General features: G+C 47.9%; 1 protein-coding gene across 1 annotated transcript in view; it reads left to right on the forward strand.

Annotated features, from left to right (window-relative positions):
* Positions 1-225: 225 nt before the first annotated feature.
* PLPP7 (phospholipid phosphatase 7 (inactive)) overlaps positions 226-24,654 on the forward strand; it is a 35,825-nt gene continuing 11,396 nt past the window's right edge. The window contains exon 1 of the mRNA XM_054998157.1: positions 226-785. Within this exon, the coding sequence (XP_054854132.1) occupies positions 335-785 (451 nt within the window). The 5' untranslated portion in view covers positions 226-334. The remainder of the gene's footprint in view (positions 786-24,654) is intronic.

Consider the following 24,654-nt stretch of genomic DNA (forward strand, 5'->3'; position numbering starts at 1 on the left):
CAGAAGCAACCTAACTTTCTGGCTTGTCAAATTGCCCTCCTTCGGTGCATCCCCATTGGCTTTTTGGGCATTCCTCTGATGCCACACTGGCTGCTGTGGCTGTCATTGTTCCCCCCTCCCCAAGCTTGGTGGGCCTGCAAGGTAAACAGCCATGTGCATTCCTGCTCTATATTTAACATCTGCTGTCTCTTTGGGTAGCTCAGCAGGCTGATGACTGGAGAGAGAGGTGGGGTGGGGCTGCCCGGCTTTCTGGGAGGGGGAATCTGTGGATTCTTTGGAGGCTTCTTTTGGGGGGGGGGAATTAAGCTGATTTTGTCCCCGAGAGAGCCCCAGCATGCCGGCCTCACAAAGCCGGTCCCGAGCCAGAGACAGGAACAATGTCTTGAACAGGGCAGAGTTCATGTCATTGAACCAGCCCCTGAAAGGAACGCAGGAGCCCAAAAGCTTCAGCCGAAGACCGAACAACCAGGCCAGCTCCGGCCCTGCCCAGAATGAGGGTGCCAAGGAACGGAGGCAGTCCCAACAGCTCCCCGAGGAAGACTGCATGCAGCTGAACCCCTCCTTCAAAGGGATCGCCTTCAACTCCTTGCTGGCCATTGACATCTCCATCTCCAAAAGTCTGGGCGTGTGTGCCAGCAACGCCTCCGCCTGGGGCAATGCCCGCTCCATGATCAACCTAATTGGAATAACTGGGCATGGAGTCCCCTGGATCGGGGGCACGCTGATCTGCTTGGTGAAGAGCAGCACCCTGGCAGGCCAAGAGGTCCTCATGAACTTGCTGTTGGGTGAGTGGCACAGCCTCCCCCCCCCTTCTTAAAGGCTGGTCCCCTTCCCAGATGGACTGGCAGGCTTCCCTTCCCACCCCCTCCCCTGTGTCTGCTTCCTTGAACACTGCCTAAGAGTAGACCAGGAGGCTTTGGGAAAAGAAACATTTACAGCTTGCACAGCCCTTTCCTCAGTTTCCTAAAGGTTTATCTCCATGCTACATGGGTTGGCTGCCTTATCACCCCTCTTCTTCCCTACATCTGCTCCTTTAACAGTAGGCTGGAAATTTTGGGTAAAACCGGTTGTAACATTTTGAATTTCTTTTGAGGCTCAGAAAGGTGGATTGAAATCACTTTAGGCACACTTAGGGTGAAGACAGGCTTCTTCTACAGCAAGATGACTCTCCATGTAACTCTCATTACTGCTATAAATGCAGGGGCAGTCTAAGTTGGGGCAGAATGTCCGTACAGGAGGTTTTCCTCAGATTTTCCTTGCTTCCACCTGGCTTTAAAAAAATCAGTAATGGCTAGATATCTATAATGATCTATTATCACAATCTACAAGTTCCCAGCTACCTTATTTAAAAAAAAAAACAGTCTTTACCCTTTTTATTGAGGAGTTATAAGGGGAAATGTGCTGTCTGCATCTTCCCATTATAACGGCAACAAACCTGGGAACGAATAGATTGTGCTGACTGGTTGTTATAATGCTATAGCAAACTAGCACTTCCTGATTTTTTAAAAAAGAAGCCCTCCAGGGTGTGAGGGAGGGAAATGGCAGTTGTGGGGGCTGTGGCAAGGAAAACGGCACTGATGTGAGTGGGACCTGCAAAAATGCACAACTCCCTGTCGACATAGTGTCCAAAAACACTTTGTATGCAATCTTTCTAAAAATAGTGTGTCAAATCAGGTCTGTGAACAAGAGCAGCAAGGTGTGTCGGGGGGGGGGGGACACATGGCAGCAGGGCAAACAGAGGAGAACATCTTGTGGATATTCCCTAAAACAGTGCTGTAGCAAGGGAGCTGAGGAGAGCAAAACAACCACAGATGGACATTCTGAGTGTGGCAGAAGTGATCTGAACACCCATTTTCTGCCATGAAAACAAATGCTTTGAAACCCAATTAAGGTTGTGCTCAGTGCACTTCCACTGTACTTTCAAAAGTACCTTGGTCTTTCTCCTAAAAAGATCGTGCCTGTCTTTACCCTTTCCCAAAGTGGAAACGGCAAGGTGGAATTTTCAATGGCATGGCCGTCTATTTGATCATTTGACCTATTACTGAGCTCTGAAAAGCCAGCGAAGTCCGAATTCTGCCAAGTTCTACTCACAACTCACAATCCCCAGCACCTCCCTCCTGACAGCCAAGCAGTTCCTCCTTAAGGCACCTGTATTTTTTAAATCAAAAGTCTGCAATCGCCATTTGGTGGAAGATATCACACTTTATGTGTGAGAGGTCCCAGATTCTGTGACAGCTGCTGTAGTACAGTGGTTCAGCTGCGAATCAGCACTCTGCTGGTTCAAATCCTGCCATGAGCTCAGCAGGTTGCCTTGGGGAAGCCCCTCCTCTCAGCCCAGCTCCCCAGCTGTATCGTGGGGATAATAATGACACTAACATGTTCACCGCTCTGGGTGAGGCACTCATCTGTCTAGAAGAACGGTATATAAGTGTTGTTGTTTATTATCTCTGAGGGCATCTCCCATAAAAGAGTCTCAGGCAGCAGAGATCTAAGATCATATTTCAGGTCACACAAGAAGGTGCTGGGTCAGAGGGACACAGGGGGGTTGATCCAACAGAGCACAGCAATTTCTAATGGGAAGATGTCCATAACTAGCTTCCCCCATCCCACATACACTCCCCCACCACCACACACACACTGCTGACACTCCAGAGTCTGAGCTTGAGCACCTTTGCGGTACATTGTGAGATCCCATCCCTCTGGGCTGGACCTTTGGGGCTCACAACTTGCCCCATTCATTCCTTTGCCCACTTAATCCAGAGCTGTGGCGGTGAGCTTGCTCGCCTCCCCGTTATCCCAACACACACAAACTTCTCACAGGGCTGTTCTGAAACAGTTGAACACCTGGAGTAGAAAATGCAAGAAATATCCTTTTCAAGGCTGTGTTGTGCTGGTCTTGGTGGTTATGGGTCTTATCAAAAATATGGAACGGAGAGAAGAGGGACAGATCCATGTGGTTTCCTCCATCGTATCTGATCAACATGCAACATGCGCTGGAGAAAAGATTAGGCAATGTAGAGTAGCAGTTAAAGATCTGGAATCAAATCTCTACTCTACCAAACTGTGGCCTTGGGGTCATCACCCTCTCTCAGCCCAGCTTACAGTGGATCAGTGACGCTGAGAGAAAGCCCCGTCCGAGACACTCTTAGCTTTGGATTTTCCCCTTCCAGCTTTATGTTTCTGTGAATCTAGGCTTGCCAGGTTTCAAAGTTTCATAGTCTGAGCCTCAGAGTTTGCAAGGCAAATACTGAAATCTCAAGGTTAGGGACCAGAGTAAAGATGAGACCTTTTCTATGCCTATCAGGTTCCGTCCCTCAGGCATCAGAGACGTAATAATGCTCTACCCCTTTGCCAGATGTCACTAGATTCCACCCCTCATCTGCTAGGCACCACCCCTTATTGTCCTAGGCTCCACCCCTGGACCCTCAAGCTTGACAAGTTTATCTGAGTCATCCCAGCAGGTATCAGATAAAGGGAGCTTTGACTCATGAAAGCTTATATACTCTGGGGAAATTGTGCTGGTCTTAAGGGGCTGCTGGACATGAATTCTGTTCTACTACCACCAGGGCTGGCGCCAGCATTTCTGATGCCTGAGGCGAGATACCTGCTCGCTGCTGTGCCGTTGGGGTGCCCGGATCGCCAGGAGCTGAGCCGAGGTGGGCAGCAGCGGCAGAAGGGTGGAGAGGTGAGCGGGGCAGCCCGCTTCCCCACTCATCTCCCTGCTCGCTGCCACGCCGCTGGGGTGCCCGGCTCACCAGGACCCAAGCCGAGGCCAGCAGTGGCGAAGGGGCGGAGAGACAAGTGGGGACGGCGCCTCCTTCTAAGTTCAGCGCTCACGGTGGCTGCCCCCACCGCCTCAATGGACGCGCCGGCCCTGACTACCACAGCTGCCCACCTGAAAGTAGCCCCAGCAGAATCCTACCCTGCTCAGCCCATTGATTTTGATGGACTTAGACGGGTGGGTATCTCATTAGGAAGCCACCCCTAGAATATGTAAGGAATTCAAACGATAATTGATGGTGTTCATATTATTCTCTCTCTATAAACAACTTTGTTTTACTCAGTATAGACTGGATAGTGTTCACGTACAGTACATTTCTTAATAAGTTACTGCAAATATGTATTATGCTCATCTCCATAGCCAAATGGCCACTAACATTCTTCTGCCGCCTCTTTCCAGAGGTCCCATCAGAATCTGTACCAAGGAGGGACTCCTCTTAGAGGAAACATCTAAGCATCAGGTTTAAGCAGCAAGTGAGGTGCGGAGAAGGGTCTTTTTGGTGGCTGCTCCACCTCGGTTAAAGAACACCCTACTTATTGACTCGCCACGTTTTGAGCCTGAGTACCTTTTTAAAACATTGCACCCCCTACCTGTTTGAGCTGACGTTTGTGGACCAAAAGCCATTAATAATGCACTGGGGCAGATTGGGGGCCCTTTCCAGAAACAGCATGCTCAAAAGGAGCATGGAAGTTGTCGCGCATTGGAGGAGAGTCCTAGAGAGGCCAGAGGAGGACATACCCAAAGTGTGTTAGGACTCGCCCTGCAAAGCCAAATGCCTCTGCCAGGGCACGTCAGCAATACTTTGGTGTAGAAAGAGGACCTGAAACATGTGCAGAGATCTGTAGATGCTTAGAGTGTTTGGGGGAATCCATTCACAGCTACTGGGGGGGGGGTGTAGTAGAAAAGAGCAGAGTTCAGTAGCACCTGTAAGACTAATTTGTGGTAGGGTATGAGCTTTTGTGAGCCATAGCTCACTTCTTTGGATACAGCTAGAATGTGAGTCCATCTGTCCTTATATCTTGGGGAGTGGAGTGACTGTAGAAGCCGAATGACAGTAGCCAGTGGATGACAAAGGCAGGCATGAGTGAATAGGGTGGGGTATGCAGAGGGGTAGCGGGAGTGGAGAAATCAGCAGTGCTAATGAGACAGGAAGCCTATGTGTGGTTAACACACCCTATGGGTGATCAGGGTGATCTGGGCTCTTACTATCTCTCAACCTGATCTGCCTTAAAGGCAGGGCTTTTTTTCAGCTGGAACGCGGGGGAACGGCATTCCGGCACCTCTTGAAAATGGTCACGTGGCTGCTGGCCCCGCCCCCTGATCTCCAGACAGAGGGGAGTTCAGATTGCTCAACTCCCCTCTGTCTGGAGATCAGGGTGCGGGGCCACCAGCCACATGACTATTTTCTCCGAGGGCAACCCACGGAGTTCCACCACCCCTTTTCCCAGAAAAAAAGCCCTGCTTACAGGGTGGTTGTGAGGGTAAAAAATAGAGGAAGACAGGAGATCATGTAAGCCAGGGAGCCCCAACCTTTTTGAACCTGCAGGCACCTTAGGGAATCTGACAGTGTGGCGGGTGCAACCACAAAATGGCTGCCACAGGAGGTGGAACCCACTGCAAAATGTCATGGAGTGACTAACTTTTCAACCAATCAGGCAGAAGCTCAGATTAAGAGGATTTTAAAAAGAACACATTGTTTCTTTAAAAATGTTTTTGTGCACATGAATAGCTCATCTTCAGACCCCCAGCGCCGATCCTTTGGTCCGCGGTGGCAGCTGCTGAAGATGTAATGCATGCAAAAATCTGCACAGCCAATCAAATCTCCAGTGGCCAATCGGAAGCCCTGCTGACTGGGCCCTATCCACTTTCAGACAACACTTCGCAGGTGCCAGCAGGCAAGGTGTCTGTGGTTGCACCATGTTGGGGACTCCTGCAGCTACTTTGAGCTTGTTGGAAGAAAAATGAGATGGGAATGGTAAAATGAATTAATTTCAGATTCTGGAATCCACTCTGGAGTTTTGGCAGGGTGGAATAGTTCTGTTCCTGGCTCTAAAACTCGTCGCAATACATTTGCCAACCTCCAGGTAGGGCCTGAAGGTCTGTTGGAATTTACAACTGATGTCCAGACATCAGAGATCAGTTCCCCTGGTGGGGGAGGATGGCAGCTTTGGAAGGTGGACTCCATTGCATCACATCGCAGCTGAGGTCCCTCCCCAGGCTCCACTCCAAAATGTCCAGGAATTTCTCAGCCCAAAGATGGCAACCCCTGTCCCACACATCCCTAATGCTCTTATGTATACAGCCATGAAATTCGTTGCAGGAGAAATCATCGCGAGGGTGCAAAACATTTCACCATAATTGGATTTCTGTAAATACAAATCCATATCTTTCGAGCAGAGCTAGGTCATGCATCAAAAGGGAGGGAGGGAGGGAAGGTCTGTTCAGAAGCTCTCTGGCAATTCAGGGCAAAAGTGACCTGCAACGCAACCTGATACTGAAGCGCTTGTGTAGCCACCTGACTGCAGCAGGCAGCGCTGACCTGGTGTGAACTCTCATTGCAGGGAAAAGCGTATCCATCACTTTGCCAGCCCATCTTTGTATGCCTGCGGGAAGGCAAAGAGGAGCACGTGGCCTCTGAGGGGGATGAACCTCAGCTAGGCCGTGCCTCCTAGCTATTGAAAGCATTCCAGAGAAACGTGGAAATAAATGAACAGCCTCTCCCCAGCATTCACCCCAAAATCTGTAGCCAGAGCTTTTCCTTTTAAGTTGGTTCAGGTCTCCTGTATGTCTTTTCTCCTAGAGAACCAGAGGCCTGGATTTCCTGTTCCAGGTTTTTTTTAAAAAAATCAGTAAATAGCAATGACAGATTCCTTCAGTACAGGGAAAACAAACTGAGTGCTGTGGGCTTCCCTCCATGACGAATCCCAGACTCACTGTGTCTAATGGATCCCCTGAAATGCGGGCCCTGGTTATGGCACAGGCAAAAAAGGCCTAAACAACAGGTGAGCAATCGTGCCCTCATGCATCAGGCTGCAAGCAAGGAAGTCTTCCGTTCAAAGGTCACTTCTGTTTTAGCAAGCCAGGCTTCCCTAGCTTCCTATCTACAATGGAGGGTTGCCAGTCCCCAACTGGGGGCCAGGGATCCCCCGCTCACACCCTTCACCCCCACTTACCTGGCCAGCAGGGGAAAAGGAGGGGGAACACGCACCCACACTCCGCAGTGGGCAGATCTGGGCCCCAAACGGGCTGAATCAGGCCCGTTTGGGGCCCAAATTGGCCCACTGTGAAACATAGGTGGTCTCCATGGCCCATCGCACTACCCCAACAGCGCTCCTGCGCTCCGCGGCGGGCCAATTTCGGCCCCAAACGAGCCCAATTCAGCCCACTGCAGAGTGCAAAAGTGCTGCTGGGACGGCCCTGGAGAGCTCCTGTGCTTCACAGCAGGCCAATTTAGGCCCCAAACAGGCCCGATTCTGCCCATTTGGGGACCAAACCGGCCCCCTGCAGACCGTGGGAGCGCTCTCAGGGGCAGCATGAGGCCCTGAGCAATGATGTCACTTCCTGGAAGTGAAATAATCATGCAGTCCAGTAGTGTGTGCACTATGCACACTATGCCAAGCCTCCTGCCTCCCACCTTGAGGGAGCGGGGACCCAACAGCCCTACTACAATATGGAAACGAGGATGATACTGGTCCCTCTTAGAGGGCTGTTGTAGGAGAAAGTTGCACATTACAGTGCTAAATAAATACAAACAATTATTATTAATACTAAGCAGGGGATCCATGAGAACTTGGAGGGGAAATCTCATCCCTCTGGCTGATCCTCTGACCCCCAACATCTCAATCTTTCCTTCCCTCCATAATTCCTGCAGCTTCTCCTCTTTCCTTGCTTGCTTCCTTCCCTCATTCTTCTTCCCTCCTTCGCTCACTCCCTTTCACCCCTTCTCTCTGCCCCCAGCTCACCTCTGCATAAAGCTGCCAATTCCAGACTGGGAAATTCCTGGCGGTAGATTTGGGGGTAAAGCCTGGGAATGGGAGGGACTTCAGTGGGGTATAACACCATAGAGCCCACCCTCCAAAGCAGCCATTTCCTCCAGGGAATCGGGATCCTAGGACCCCCGATGGGAGCGGGGGGTCCTCCCTCCCCCTTCCACCCCCCGCCACCACTCACCTGACCAATGGAGGGGAAAGGCGGGGGAATAGGCTTCCCAGGTGCGCTCCCGGGGTGGTGTGACGACGTCACTTCCGGGAGTGACATCACATCGTTGTGCTGTCCTGGAGCACTCCTGCTCTTTGCAGTGGGTCAGTTTGGACTCCAAACAGGCCACCCATTTGGGGCCCAAACTGGCCTTCTGCGAAGCACAGGAGCGCTCTTGCCCCTGCACAATGATGTTATTTCCTGGAAGTGATGTCATTGCGCCGCCCTGAGAAGGCATCACCAAAGGTGAGTGCCCGGTCCCCCCTTCCACCAAGGGAGCCTGGAGAGCAGCCGTAATTCTGGCAGATCTCCCTGTCTCGCCTGGAAGCTGGCAACCCTCTCTCTGCAGCAGCCATTTTGCATTATCAGGCAACCACTAGGCCTTCACAGCAGCTACTGAGATTGTACGAAGTAATCTTTCAAAATCTCAGAATTTAAAACAGTTTTTGTTTTGTCCCTACCTTTTTAATGTAAGATTTTTTAGAAAGCCGGCAAGAATTTAGAGGTCTGATGGCTTTTTGGGATCCATGAGACTCACAGTGAAGAACACTTTCCTGCGAGTAACCCTAAAGAACAGAGCTGAGTAGAATTCTGAGCAAGCTTGGTTAGGGTTGCTTTTCCCTAAGACCTTTTAGTGTCTGGACTGTACCATTTCAAACTATATATCCTTTTATCCAAGTAACTCTCAGCAAACAAAAGTCTAGCTTACCAGGGAGAAGCAAGACCGTTTTCTTTTTGATATACTAGATTTCTATGTATGGGGATTTTTTTTTTAATGGAGGAGCCGTGTGAACTATCATGAACAACATGAATTGATACAGTCCAGACACAATTTGACCACCTTCAGAAAAGATTTAAGCCATAGGCAGGGCTTTTTTCTGGGAAAAGAGGTGGTGGAACTCAGTGGGTTGCCCTCGGAGAAAATGATCAGACAGAGGGGAGTTTAGCTTGCCCTCTGTGCCGCTGTCTGGAGATCAGGGGGCGGGGCCACCAGCCATGTGACCATTTTCAAGAGATTCCGGAACTCCTTTCCACCGCGTTCCTGCTGAAAAAAAGCCCTGACTGTAAGGCATGCTACATAGATCTCCCCTCAAAGTCAACTCGGAGACTCCACATGGTGTAGAATGCCTCAGCTAGATTATTATCAGGAGCTAGCCAGAGCAGGCATATTCCTTCCGCTCACTTCATTAGCTACCCATCCACTTCCCAGCTGAATTGAAGGTATTGGCTATCACACACAAAGCCCTTCATGGCCTTAGTCCCTTATATCTGCAGCACCAGCAGTCTCCATATGCTCTGCCACAGCAGCTTTTCTCATCTAAACATGGCCTTCTACAGGTGAAGTGGTGAAGAGCAGCAGGACTCTCATCTGGAGAGTCGGTTTTGATTCCCCACTCCTCTGCTTGAAGCCTGCTGGGTGACCTTGGGTCAGTCACAGCTCTCTCAGAGCTCTCTCAGCCCCACCCACCTCACAGGGTGATTGTTGTGAGGATAATCATAACAAGCTTGGTAAATCGCTCTGAGCATGGCATTAAGTTGTCCTGATAGGTGGTATATAAATTGTTGTTGTTGTTGTTATAAAAAAATAAATGGGAAAAATCAACAACTGCCTGTACAAATGCATTCTGTGTGGTGCCCCCTTATGGAATCGCCTGCCTGAAGAGTTTAAAAAAGTGCCCTCTTTCTTGCCTTTCTTTAAACTGTACAAAACCAAATTATTCAAGAGGGTCGGTGTTCTTGAAGAGTTGATAGGGCTGTGATGTAAGGAAATGGTTCAGAAAGGTGCATTAGTGACAATAGACAATACTACTGTGTACAGTTTGTTGCTGTAAATATGCCCTTACTGGATGGTTCTCTGCTGTTTTATGCCTTTGCTTTCTTCACCTCTTTATTGGATTTCTGCTTGTTTTCAAATTTCTACTATCCTTACCCTATCGTATTGTTTACTGACTGTCCCAGCCAATGTTCATATTGATTTATACAATGTAATCCACCTTGAATCTCAGTGAGTAAGGCGGAGTATAAGTAATGTAAATAAATAAAATGGGCCCTGGTAATTCCAAGGGATCTCCAGGCTCCAACTGGAGGCTGGCAACGCGAGGACAGCTAGGGCATACAAGGTCCAGACACAGGCATGGCTGGATGTTCAGGGAATCAGTTTAATCTCATATTACGCCTGTGACTGTGATTTGATGGCACACTGGAGCCCAGGAGAAGGAATACAGGTTTTCCACACCTGGTTTGTCCTCAGGCAAAAATTTTGATGCAGTCACTGGGCTTAGAGCCAACCTCTGGCTGAGCCTTTGTTCAGGATTTGCAGCCAGGCTGTCAAAAAGAGATAAAATTAGGAATTTGTGGAAGAGAGGATTTGTCCTTGTGTGTCTGTGGGTTGAGGGGGCACGGGCTGATGGAAGTGGTCTTCCTACAAAGTAGAGCTTTCAGCTCAAACGTTTTTTAAAAGAAAGAATTGAGATTGCAAAGTTGGTCTCCATTTGTCAGCCAAACCGACATGCTACAGAATAGCATATTAGTTAAGAGAACGCATTGTCAGTTGTAAGCTCAGGAAATTCTGAGTTCAAATATCTCTTCCATTACCAGCCCGCTCTCTCAGCCCATTGTATTGTAGGGATAGTAATACTGGCCTACTTCACAGGACTGTTAAAAGTTTTCTGCAATAATTTATGTGAAGAGCTTTGAGCACTCAGAGAAATCACTCATTCTAATGGCAAATCTGAGAGCCTCAAAATGGTAATAAAAAGTTTCTCCATCCTCAGAGGACTGCCATGCAGAAAAATATTAATTTGTAAACCAAACAGCAACAACAACATGACTCCAGTTTTAATTTTAAGCATAAATTAAAGCAGGGAAAGAGGAGTGAGGGGAATTAACCCTCCCCTAACAGCTTATAATGTCACTAGCAACCAAGAAAATGGCCTCCGGAGGTCTGCACCACCACGCCGGGCCTTTCAACTGCTGCACTGGGCCTTCCCGGGGCTCTAGAGCGCTGTGCTGCTGCTCTGGGCCCAGGGCCGGATCTAGGGTTGCCCACGCCCGGGTCAACCCAAGCCCTGCGGTCCCCTTCGCGTGCGCTCCCGGCACTGTGTGATGACATCACTTTCGTGACATCATCACGTGGGGGCTCCCAGGAAAAGCATGCTGCCCTGCTGCCGCTGGAGGGAAGGGAGCACACAGCAAGCCGGCCACCCCAGAACACAGCATGCTGCGGAGCTGGCGGCAGCCGTGTGGGCGGCTGAGTGGAGGGCTGGAAGGCCGCCCACACCATTCCCTTTCCCCAGTGACTGGCTGGCCGGCTTGCCGTGTGCTCCCTTCCCTCCAGTGGTAGGTAGTGCGGGTAGCACGCTTCCGGGGGCACCCTGCGCTGCTGCCAGCCGCCCAGTCAGTGGGCCAGAAGAATGCTGCAGTGGCCTTCCAGCCCTCCATTCAGCCGCCCATGCAGCTGCCACCAGCTTCGTGGCATGCCGTGTCCCAAGGCGGCCAGCTTGCCGCCCCCTCTTTGGCGGCGCCAGGGGCAGGTAACCCCCTGCTGTCCCTCGATCTGGCCTTGTCTGGGCCTTCCCACTATGACCTCTTCAGGGCCTCTGGAGACCCCAAGGAGGCAGCTGTGGCAGGAGGCAGGCAAGCTGTGTTGTCGATGACTCACTTCTTATTTCCATGGAGTGTTCCTGCGCGGGGATAAAAAGTGAGTCGTCGCCAATATGGCTTGCCTTTTATATAGTAGGATGGAAGGAGATATTTGGTCAGGGAGATTTGCGCCAGGAGACATGCATCCCTCAGCCTTAATTCTCTAAGGGCTCTGACCACTTGGGAGCTAAAAGAGGTCTTGTTGAGGAGTGGGAATCACTTTGTCCAACTCACCAGTCTTCCCACATATTGAATGTAGAACTGGACAGAGAACAGTGGTACAGTCCGGCAGGAATTGTGCCACATGATTCTGTTTATGGTGCATATCCTGTTTATGGTCATGGACAAGCAGTCACCAGCATTAGATACCAGTTCAGTGCTTACAGGCAACCAGAATGCATAGTAAAAAATGTCCTGCTGTTAAATTTTCCATCGTAATGTCCCACACGCCTGAAAGTCTTTCAGCTCACTTTCTCCTTCTTTGTCGACAAGGATAAGTTGGATACTGTTCTTCTCTGCTATCTCATCTAAAAGCCTTTATGATTTTTTATGATCAATATATCTAACTCTGAACCTGGACCCAGAGTGTCGATCAAAGAATCTCTGTAATGGGGCCAGATACAGAAGATGTTCCTATAAATCTGGGGGAACCTTGGACTTGCAGAAGAATCTGGAGCGAGCAGAGGATGAAGCCTGGGGGACTGTTCAGCAATCCAGCAACATTTCTCCTGACAGAGGCCGTTTTCACACGTCTTAACCGGCCGCGCAAAATCACGCAAAACTCCCAGAACGACAGCATCATGACAGGAAATCGCGCCAGGAAGATGCCATTGTTCTGGGAGTTTTGCGTGTTTTTTTGCGGTGTGAAAACGGGCAGAGACCCCAAAATTACCTTTTGCTCCATAGGAAATATATAGAAGATGCACATCCAGTAACCATCCTGTCTCAGATTAGGGTTTGTAATGCTTAAGAGGCCAGAAATTCATGTTCACAAATGAATGCAGGCATAACATTAAGCAATAGGCAGCCCTTGCCCAGCCAATTTGATATAATATACCCACCTCTTTCATTGGCAATTGGGGTAGGTCCCATCAAAACACAACAACTCGTTCTTTCTAAATAATAATGCTGTTCTATTACCTTCGCACTCCAGCCTCTACATTCTTTCTGTTTAAAAACTAGGGTTTCCAGGTCCCCCTATGCACACTGCTGGGTGCGATGACATCACTTAAGGAAGCATCATCGTTGATCAGAGATAAAACATTGTCTACTTTTATAATAAATTGGAAACCTCTTATTAACTTTCTGCGTAAGATGAGAAAAAATGAACTGATGATTTGTGGATTTGATTTCTAAGAAGATAAATTTGGGAAAACTAAATAGAAGGGGGCAGTATAGAAAAGGTAAACTGAAAAGGTAGCAAAACTACAAGTATAATGTTCGTAAAACTATGATAGGTTTTGTAGAGAAAAATGGAAATATGTATTATTTTTCTCTGTTCTTTTTCTTTAATTTTTGTTCTTTACTTTTTTCTTTTTCTCATCTTTATTTCTTTTTCTTTTCTTTCTCTTGTCTCGATGTATTGTCTTAGATCTGTTCGCTTGTCTGTTCGCTTTTTATTGGGAACAGAAGTTTTATTATGTTTATTAAGTTTTATTAACTTATCAATAAAATAAAAAGTATTTGGAAAAAAAGAAAGCATCATTGTTTAGGCCGGCGGAAGTGTACCCACTGGATGTTGGCCCGGGAGGTTTTTTGCCTCCCAGGCCCATTCCTCCCAGGCCAGGTGAGTGGTGGTGGGAGGCAGAGGCAAGGTGCTGTGGATCCCCCGCCCCTACCAGGGGACTGGCAGCCCTATTTAAAACCCAGCAGCCACAATATCAATAAAAGGGAGCGGCGATAAGCTTTTATTCACTGGATGGTAGTGGGTAGCTTTGTGTGTCCTTTTAAAAAAAAATTTTTTTTTTATTGGTGAGTACATAGTTAATACATATACTCCCCATCATACCTAATTTATTTCAACCCCCACCCTTTCCCTCCCCCCTCATTGTAGACTTCCAACAGCTTTCCAACCCTTAACCTGTCTTATTACTTAACTTATTTTCAATTATATTCTTCTAATTCATATATGTATTATATCTCTTACTCTAAGCATATTCAAATTCTCTTATATATACTATATCAAATCCACTAATATATCCATTCTCTACATCTCTTTTTAAACTGTATATTTTTGATAAAGTCTCTTAATAGTAATACTAGCTTAGGTTAATTAATAGCTAAATTTTCCCATTAATGGTAAAGTTACTTCTCTCTTCTATTTAAGAAAGCACAAATTAATAGTTCTCAAACTGCCACAGTCCTCCTTTCACATCCCATTTTTTTTTCTAAATATTGTTTCAGTTTCCCCCAATCTGCAATATATTCTCCTGGATCAAGATCTTTGAGTTTTCTTGTCATTTTGTCCAGCTTTGTGTGTCCTAAAGGGCTTTTATTTGTGATCCTAATAATGTAGTGAGGTGATTAAAAAACCCTTTCCCACAGCTATTTGACAGATGGACCACAACAATGACCAAAGATTTATTTATAGAACATAAGTTGTAGAAACAGTTAAAGGTTTTGTGTGGAATAAATAAATAATAAGAACAAATGTACAACTGGCTCACAGTGCACTCCCCAGAGGTAATTCCCCCCCCCCCGGCTGTTAAATTGTTGAACCTGAGCCTAAGCTGACAACACAGATGCTGAGGGGAGAAATTAATGCCTTCCCTCAGACAGGGCTCCTCAGCATGTAGGCTTGCCAACTCCGGCTTAAGGAATGTCTGGAGATTTGGGATGGATCCTGGGGAAGGTGGGTTTGGGGAAAGGGCCTCAGCAGGGTATAATGCCATAGAGTTCTCTCTCCAAAGTAGCCATTTTCTTCAGGGGAAATGATCTCTCTCACCTGGAGATCATTAGGAATCCCAGGAATTCTTCAGGGTAGGGTTGTCAGGGGCCCCAGGCTCTGAACCAAGTAGGGATCCCATCAGGGGACTGGGAATCTTAGCCCCAGGGGCCAAAGCAGGAGTGCAGGAGGCTGGAAGGTGTGGGGGCAGCGGTCCCAAGCTCCCGTCACACCAGAAAATGACTTCATTTTCCGGTGTGACAAAGGAGTCACGGTGTGCGCTCCCCACTTTGGAGGCAGTTTTCACTGAGCTCAGCTGCAGCATGCACTGCGACTCCTCTGTCGCATTGGACAATGAGCACAACAGAAGAGTTGCAATGCACACTGAAGCTGAGATTGGCAAAAACTACTTCCAAAGGGGTGGTTTTCACAGAACTTGGCTTCAGCGTTCCCTGTTTCTCCTCTGTGGCTAGTGCGGCAGGGTAGCAGGGGCACACACTTCTCTTCCCTGCTGTCCAGGTGAGCAATGAGGATTCCCCCACCCCAGGCAACAGAATGGCAAGCCTACTGCAGCTTGGTAACCCTGCCAACATGTAAGGTTCGTTTGTAACCTCTTACCCTTGCTGATGTCAGAACTGTGGCTAAATAATAGTATCCAGACTACCTTCTGCAATCAGACAAGAGTCCGTTGTTTTCAAAAGATTTACTGAAAGAAGCAACCATTATAGTCCACTGGCCCAGATGCAATATCTGGGCTGGTACACGTGTATTGTTACGAATGAAAGGCAAAGAATACAGTACAAAGTATTAAGACTCAATAGGCCCAGCCTCCCCCCATAGTTCTCAAAACAATCCCTTTGAAGCTGAGAAAGTGAAAGTTTCCCAGGACTGGAAAAGCTGTAGTCAAAACATTCCTCTTGAAAGAGATAGCTGCTTGGGAACATCTTGGCCCCTGTGAAGAAAGCACTCAGAACACTAAGAGAATTAAAATGGAGTCTCTTTGGTTACAATACATAGGGAAGCATTCTGAACCTGACAGCTGACAGGCTTCTACTCCTTTTCTAGGCCGCTCTTCTAAACTTTCAGAGAACCTGGCCACAGAACCATTACCAGAAAAGTTAGTAAGCTAGCACCACTTCACAAGGTGCTTGTTTACTTCCTTAAAACAAGGTTCCTATCCTGCCCTAACCCCCAAACCCTAACTAAAAAGGATTGCAAGTTCCCCTGGGGATGAAAATGAGGGGTGGAGGTCTGAGGGGGGGAGTTGCATTGGGAGGGCACTCACCTTGTGCATGTTAAACACTGAATTGTCGGCCCTGAGCACAACCTGTCACTTCCATGTCCCCGCCCTAACAGGTTTGCTCAACTTGCTGTAATGTTGGCAGGTGTGCAGTACGGTGAGTGGGGGAAAAATGCCACATGTTTTATCAGCCCAAAATACAACAGTAGGGCCAATGCTCATACCCAGGCCCATTTCTCTTGGGCTGTTCTTTCCTATTCCCTCCGCACAGGTTCAGGATCTATCTATCTATCTATCTATCTATCTATCTATCTATCTATCTATCTATCTATCTATCTATCTATCTATCTATCTATCTATCTATCTATCTATCTAGGGCTTTTTTTCTGGGAAAAGAGGTGGTAGAACTCAGTGGGTTGCCCACGGAGAAAATGGTCACATGGCTGGTGGCCCCGCCCCCTGATCTCCAGACAGAGGGGAGTGTAGATCGCGGCACAGAGGGCAATCTCAACTCCCCTCTGTCTGGAGATCAGGGGGCAGGGCCACCAGCCATGTGACCATTTTCAAGAGGTTCCAGAACTCCGTTCCACCACATTCCCACTGAAAAAAAGCCCTGCATCTACTCCAGCACTGGAGAAATAGGGATTCTAGGTGCCTGCTGGTGGTGGGCAATCTCCCAGTGGCTTACTTGCTTGCCTGCCAGTTGCTGGTGACCAACAGGAGGTTCTCGGCCACCCGAAGATCACCCACCACTAGCAGGCACCCCAGGAACATGCCCAGCACGCATCTTCCCATGCTATGTTTAGGGCTGATTCTCAAAGAACTGGCCCCATGCAGAGCATAGAAGTGCTCCTGTGGCTGGTGTGACGATGTCACTTCCAGAAGAGTCGTCATTACATAAGCACCAGGAGCACATGCGCACTTTGTGCATGCATAAAAAAACACATGCAGAAGGCACGAGGTAAGTGTCAACTCCCCCCACTCCCTCAGGGAGGGTATAGGGACCTGGGAACCCTAAACAGAATCCAGCCAAATACCTCTGAATGCTTAAAAAATAACAGTACCCCCAGCATCCAATATTCAGATATTCTTCCCCTGAAGATGGAGGTTCCATGCAGACATCATGTCTGATAGTACTTCATAGATAGAGGTTGTAGCCCTAAGAACACTTTCCTGGGAGTAAACCCCATTGAATAAAATTAAATTTACCTGCCTACACTTGTTCCATGAGCCTCCATGAATTTAATTCCTTCTTAAAACCATCAATGCAAGTATCTATCTATCTATCTATCTATCTATCTATCTATCAAGCAAGGAAAGGGGAAAGGGTGGTCTTCCCCCTTTCCTCGCCACCCTTCCCCCCTTGCCTCGCTTACACGGGTCCCTTGCTTTCTCTCCCAGTCCTGTCTCATCAGATGTATTCAGGCTGTGACAAAATAGCCAATTGTGTCTGACTGGGGCTGTCTTTCCATGCACGTTAAAAAAGGCACGTTACTTTAGAAAATAACAGGAAGAAAGAAAACTCTCATTTTTACTCCCATGGTAACTTTGGCCACATATTTGCAACTAATAAAAAACGGCATTCTTCAAAAATTCACACACATATGTTTTACTTCCAATATTTTCTCTATGTACCTTTCTCCTTTCACTTCATGTAACCCACCGCTTTACACTATTTGTGCAACTCCTTCTGTCAGGCACTTCACCTTTTCATACTATTCAAGTTACTAATACCACTGCCTTACCCCTTCTCTGCCCTGTTCCTGCCAGTGTCCTTAAGCGTTGTGTACTGACAGCTTTTTAAAAAATCAACTCGTGAGCCATTGGAATATTCACAAACATTCCATAACAGCCAGTTAGTAAGAACAGCTTATTTCATGCAACAAACGGTAAATGGGCGTCAAGGTGCAGGTGGATATACCCCCCCAATCTTTGCTAATTGAAATGCCCCCCATCTGTTAGTAGCCCCAGAAGCAGGGGTAGGGTTCCCATATTATAGCTGTGCTCATAATCAGAGTGCCATACAATTATTTCCCTTTTTAAAATGCCAAGGAGATCTTCCAGCATCATATCTGGTTTGGCCCTCATTTGTACAAAAGGAGCTCTCCTTATCCATGTTAATATTCCAAGTGCTCAGGTTTTTTTAAATGTAGAAAGTGCCAGCAAGCAAAGCTGGGAAGGGCATTCACAGATCTCCCTACATCTTGACTATGAGCGGGACCACAAGTGACGCCTGACACAGGTTGGACACTTGCCAGCTTCCCTCCAGTTTTGATGGGAAATGTAGGCAGCTTGGCGGAATGTTGGACAAGTGACAGTTGAAAAGTCCATTGGACAGCAGTCAGAGAGTCAAGCTGCAAGACCAGGATGCCTACATTTCCCATCAAAACTTGAGGGAAGCTGACAAGGGTCCAACCTGTGTCAGGCGTCACTTGTGGTCCCGCTCTAATTTGACCTGGAGCTAGAACTTGCACAGCTGATAACTACTAAAGTTTCAAACAATGCAGCCTGGGAATGGAGCAAGCAGGGATCTGCGACTGCAGTGGGGTTTTTCTGAGCCCCCAGACCAAGAAGGGACAGGGCTTGCAATACCATTCCTAGCACAGCACAACACCCCTTTCACCATATAGGATCCATGCCCATGTAATCTGCTTTGAATCTGTTATCTCATTGTTCTGGACGTGAGTCTAGCTTCATAGCTGATTATCCAAAACGGGTCTTCAAAATTAGCTCTATGGATGATAATAAGCTAGTACCATCCATGTAAATATCTTAAATAAGCCTAAATACATAGTCCCTACCCAAGGAATTGAAGGTCTACATTTTGACAGTGGGGTTGGCAGCGGAGGAAGGAAGGAAGCGTAGAGAGAGGAGGAAATGTCAAGGGACATAAATTAGAGAGCACATGGCCTTTGGGGAGTGATTTGAAGAAAGAAAGGAATGGCTTCACATGGGCATTCATGCAGCAGGTTCCAGGCTCAGGGGTCAGTGAGGGAACTGCTTATGAGAGCTGAGTTGTTAATCGTCCCTCCACATACTTTATGCTGTACACTGTTTTAATTTGCACTGAAGACTGCTGTGTCCTCGGGTTTTTTTTTTTTTTTTGCATTACAACTAGAGATGGGCATGAACAGGAAAAAAACTGAACATGATGTTTGTTGTTCATTGCCATCCACAAACAGGGACTCACGAACAACCACGAACATGGTCCTATTCACAAGTATGTTCGTGGTTGGCTGTTCGTGGGGGGCAGCAGGCTCTCCTCCAGCCATCATCCAAGTTTCGTCAAGATCCCTACTGCCCCACTCCCAGAAACCTGACCTGAGCAGGCACCAGTAAAGGCACCAATAATAAATAATAGCTTGGTCCCAGAGCATGGCAGCAGCTCCGGAACCTGAGAGTGAGTAGATCCCTACCACACCACTCCCAGAAACCCTACCTAAGCAGGCAGTAGGAAAGTTACCAATAATAAATAATAGTTTGGACCAGAGCCTGGCAGCAGCCCTGGCACTTGAAGGGGTATATCCCTACCACACCACTCTCAGAAACCTGTCCTGAGCAGGCACCAGGAAAGGTACTAATAATAAATAATAGCTTGGCCCACAGCCTGGCAGCAGCCCTGGAACTTGAAGGGGTAGATCCCTATCCCACCACACACCAAGAAAATTCAAGCTCCAATGCAGTCTCCCTGTCTCTCTCTCAAAATGCCAACAGCAACTCTCTCTCCACTGAGAGCTGAATTGAACTTGGTAGCCTTTGGCCAAAGCAGCCTCCGTCTTCCTCTTCATCATCCGGGGGTGAGCTGGCCCTTTAAGCGAGAAAGTTCCTGGTAGTCCACTGTGACTAAGCCTCCGTTAAAGGGACAGAATTTTTTTTCTGCAGGCCTGTTGGCAGCTGTAATTGTGGGGAAAGCTTTGCCTGCTAAGTTTTTGCCAACCAGATGGATTTTAAAGGCATAGGCGCAGAGCCAGGGAAACAGATGGCAACCCGACAACCGACAAGATGAGCAGAGAGCTCACTTGCAGTTCTATCGAGCTCCCAATTTGTTCCTTAGATGTTTAAGGAACTGCATTGGTGAGTAAAGAGATGTGTGTCCCAGTTCCTTTCTTGCCGCTTCCTCTATTAGACGTTTTTTCCCCCTCTCTAGCGTCTCTGCTGAGCCGCTGCGTTTCAGAACTATCTGGGAAGAAGCCACATGAAAGTAATTGGTTGAAATACAAACGGCGACACTCGCAAGGGCATGGTGTGTGGAAGGCCCAGAGGCTCCCTGGGCAGCCAGCACTTTTACTCGTTAGTCCTAATCATCTTGGACAAGGGAGTCTAATGCATCTTTGGCTTCCTCTGCTCTCCTCCTTGACCCCGCATCCCAGAACCTTTTCTGCTGCGGTAGCTTAAAAGCCAACCCCCACCCGTCACCCACGTCCAGATATATTGCAGCACCAAAATGACTTTCTATTCCACACAAGCGATCACTTGTCAAAAGGCGGAACGGCACACTACGTCAAGCCCCACAATTCGTTTAACTGTTTTTTAAAATATATATATACAATGCAGTGACTGGTACTGTGATGTAAAGGGGATGGAGAAGAGATGGGTTATTTAACCCTTCCATATGACCCCCTTTTCTACTGAAAACCAGAGCTGCCCCATATGTTGCTTTTGCTATCAGTGCACAGAACGTGTGGAATAGTCAAGAGCCCAGTAGCACCTTTAAGACTAACCAACTTTATTGTACCATCAGCTTTCAAGAACCACAGCTCTCTTCGTCAGATGCACGATGCATCTGACGAAGAGAGCTGTGGTTCTCGAAAGCTTATGCTGCAATAAAGTTGGTTCGTCTTAAAGGTGCTACTGGGCTCTTGACTATTTTGCAACTACAGACTAACACGGCTAACTCCTCTGGATCCAAAACTTGTGGGTGCACCAAACCCTGTCCAGTCAATATGTTTGACCGCGTGGATGGGACAAACACACTACACGCAATCCTTCTGACATGCATAATCCCCATCTCTTCTTAAAGGAGCAATGTGCATATATACCGGCTTCAGAACCAGTAATTAATCTTGGGTGTGGTACATGTCTACTACTGAGGCAGAAAATCTACATTGCATACTGGGATGATTCCATGTAGTGCATTCCAACTGTACATAGAGTCATAGCACCAGGAAGGAAACATCTGAAAAGAGCTGCTGTTCCCCCCGCAGCGGGGGATTAAGACAACTTGGGGGCAGGGGGGCGGGTTTGACCCCACCCCCAGCTCAACCCATCCTAAATTCTCCCAGACTCAGAGTAGATTGAGCGATCTGACAATAAATTTGAGATTATTTTATGATTATGCTTAAGGGAATCCACAGGCAACTTATGGAAGTTCTTATTCATCTAAAGAAGACAAAAGTGTCTGTACTTAAAAAAAAAATCTGCCTTGTATGTTCCTGACGCTAGCAGTTTGTCGATGCTAAAAGAAATGCCAAAATAGTTGGGGTGGGCATTTCTGTTGCTTATGAGGAAGTCTCAGATTTCTTTGAAGTCCTGTTTGGGAAGGCGGTAGCCCCAAATTCCTACCCTGCCATGAGGCTGAAGTATTAAAATGCCCCATTTTTAATCTTTTCAAATAATCAGCATATTTCTCTTTATAGGTGCCAAATTTCAGTCTTCTGCCAGGAAGTTCTTTAATCACTAGCGGATACTCTTTCAGTTCCTTGTTTTGAGGTGATAAACATACCATGTCCCATTTTTAGATTTGTTTTGTGATCAAAGTCCCCCCGTTGCCGCCCCATGCATGTGTATGGCATCTGCATTGTTTACTTGCTGCGAGTCGGTAATTTGATTAAGGGAAAGTAGAAAACTCAAGTGGCTTTCATCCAATTAAATGCCTTGAACATCAACACGGCACTGTGAAAGAACCTGCCATAATAAATCATCTTTGCACTCAGATGACACTTTATCATGTTTCCCCCTACAAATGAGGTCTCTTTTCTCTTGCTCCAATCTATGCTCAATATATGAGGGTGTTCTGTTTTTTAAGCAGCAGCTGCAATATTTTGAGTGGAACACTTTACATTTTGTGAGCTGGGGAAGGAGAGTTTAGTTAGTTGTGGACAGAGAATCTGAATACAGTCAATCAGAAATCATAATACTGACTTGTAGTTACAGGTGGGTAAGGATTCCTTCTAAGTGAATAGACAAGAGTGCCACAAATGGTGAGTAAGTCGTGGGTGGACCAGCAGGACAGCAAATCTTATAGAGGACTAGTAGCTTTTGCAGTCTTATTTACAGCACTTGTATATGTGTAGACAGGGCCTTTTTTCTCGGAAAAGAGGTGGTGGAACTCAGGACTGCACAATGACGTCACTTTGGGTCAGCTGGAACAAGGGAGGAGTTTTTAAAAGTTTGAATCACCCTTGGTGAAAATGGTCACATGGCCGGTGGCCCCGCCCCCTGATCTCCAGACAGAGGGGAGTTTAGATTGCCCTCTGTGCCATGACATGGAGGGCAATCTCAACTCCCCTCTGTCTGGAGATCAGGGGGCGGGGCCACCGGCCATATGACCATTTTCAAGAGGTTCCAGAACTCTGTTCCACCACATTCCAGCTGGAAAAAAGCCCTGTGTGTAGAAGAGGCGAAAATGAACACATATGTGCACACATTCTAATGCTACATTTCCCCATGCTTTTGGTAGCAATTACTAAAACTTGTGACCTAATACTCTAATCTTTTTTGGATCGGTGCTTCTCTGGCCTAGTTTTACCTATTACGTGAGGTCTAGGAAGGTGTCTAGGGCAGCCCTATAGAGGAAGGAAGTACTTGGCTGCAGCAGTAGTAGGTGTGAGAATGGGTCTTCTCCTCCCAACACAACTTCAATGCCATGTTTTTTTCTGGACAGAAGGAGCGTGAGTGAAGAAAGGATACAGGGCCGATCCAGCCATTAGATGCACCTAGGTGAATGTCTAGGGCACCAGAGGGACAGGGGTGCCCAAACCAGCCCTGTTGCCCCACCCACCCATGGTATCAGGGTCTACCCTTGGGCAGCTTTGCTGGCCCCAGTGGGCAGCCAGTGGCAGACCTGCTCCTTCCCTCCCTTTGTTGCACGGATGGGCTGGGCCCCCTTCCACTTTCCCTCCCCCTCCATCAGGTGAGGGAGGCTCTTTTCCAGGGTTGTTCTTTACCTCCCAATCCACCACCTCAGCAAGCCACAGCACCGACCCCAGTGAGGGCAATGCGAATGGGGGGCATCTTCTCCTCTGTGCAAAGGATAGGCCCATAGTGGCTTCCCCACAGCACAGGGGGCAGTGAAGTGTGAGGCTCGTCCTTCACCAACACCCCTGGCTGGCGGCCAGCAGTCGAGGGCAGGTGTCCCCAGGCCTCAGACAGGCAGGGAGTTGCACAGAAAAGACAAGAAACATGAGGGCCAGGTCCCCCTCCTCCCCCTGGGAGGGTAGGGGCATCTGGCAACCCTACCTATAGCTGAGTGCCCAGTCCCCTGGTGGGAATGAGGGATCCCCAGTGCCCAGTCTCCACACACCCCATCACTCACCTGAGCGGCTGGGGGGGGGGGAAACACAGGGAATGGGCCTAGGAGCTCCCTAGTCACACCAAGAATGGCATCATTTCCTCAAATCAGTTACATGTCGGGGGTGGGGGGGAAAGAGGCTTCACTTCCTTGTCATGCTGGAATGACATTCCCAGCATGACAAGGAAGAGTTTCAGAGCGCATGCTCACTTTGCACACATGCAATGTAAGTTCCACTATGTTATCCCCCCACGACCCCTCCCCCCATCCTCTGGTTTGGGCTCCAGGGGGCCTGGCAACCCTAGTGCCCACAGTGTTGGCTGGTGTAGGGCTTAGAGAAGTGCCTCTTGTTGCAGTGCTGGTGGGGTGTGTGTGTGAAAAGGAAGACGGTGTTGGGGGACACAAAGTAATCTGCAATAAGTCCCCAAAATCTTTTGGCCCATCCCTGAAGGGATGGCAGTCCTAATGGAGTGAAGGCAGCAAAGGATGTGATAACAGTGGACTTCCGTGGTCTGTGGATGGCTGTCATGGGTAGGCAGATGAACCACATTGCCTTTAAAGCATCGTGGCCACTGCTAATTTTTATCTCCTCTCTCTTTCCATTTTGGCCCAGAGTGCCCGGGTGATCCAAGAATGAATGGCTTAGGGACTTTAGGAGAGGGTCTGTGCAGTGCGGGGGGTGGAAGGAAAAGGGATTGAATCAACTAGGTTGTCTTTTTTTAAAAAAAACTGGCCCTGTTCCTATGCCATTACGAGCAACCTGACATGCAGAAATTAAGCTGGAGGGAGTAATTGTTGGAATGAGTACACTGTTAAAGTTAGAGGGGACAGTTCCTAGAAAGGAGATAATAGGCTGTGTTTTATCTCTGACATGCAGAGATTAAGCAGGTGAAGCTTTTACTGGCTTGAAAATCAGCGCAGGGAACTAAGCAGTGCACAAAAAGTAGCTCAAAACAGAACAAAGAGGGCCTGCCCAAAGACTTACAATTTAATCCATTAAATAATATAATGTAAGGAGGGGTGGTGGTAAAATAAGATCACCCAGAAGATGTGGCGACAGCTACTTGCTTTGATGGCTTTAAGAAGGAATTAAATTCATGGAGGCTCATGGAACAAGTGTAGGCAGGTAAATTTAATTTTATTCAATGGGGTTTACTCCCAGGAAAGTGTTCTTAGGGCTGCAACCTCTATCTATGAAGTACTATCAGACATGATGTCTGCATGGAACCTCCATCTTCAGGGGAAGAATATCTGAATATTGGATGCCGGGGGTACTGTTATTTTTTAAGCATTCAGAGGTATTTGGCTGGATTCTGTTTAGGGTTCCCAGGTCCCTATACCCTCCCTGAGGGAGTGGGGGGAGTTGACACTTACCTCGTGCCTTCTGCATGTGTTTTTTT

The sequence above is a fragment of the Eublepharis macularius genome, chromosome 14 (assembly GCF_028583425.1).
Source record: "Eublepharis macularius isolate TG4126 chromosome 14, MPM_Emac_v1.0, whole genome shotgun sequence".
Classification (NCBI taxonomy): Eukaryota; Metazoa; Chordata; class Lepidosauria; order Squamata; family Eublepharidae; genus Eublepharis; species Eublepharis macularius.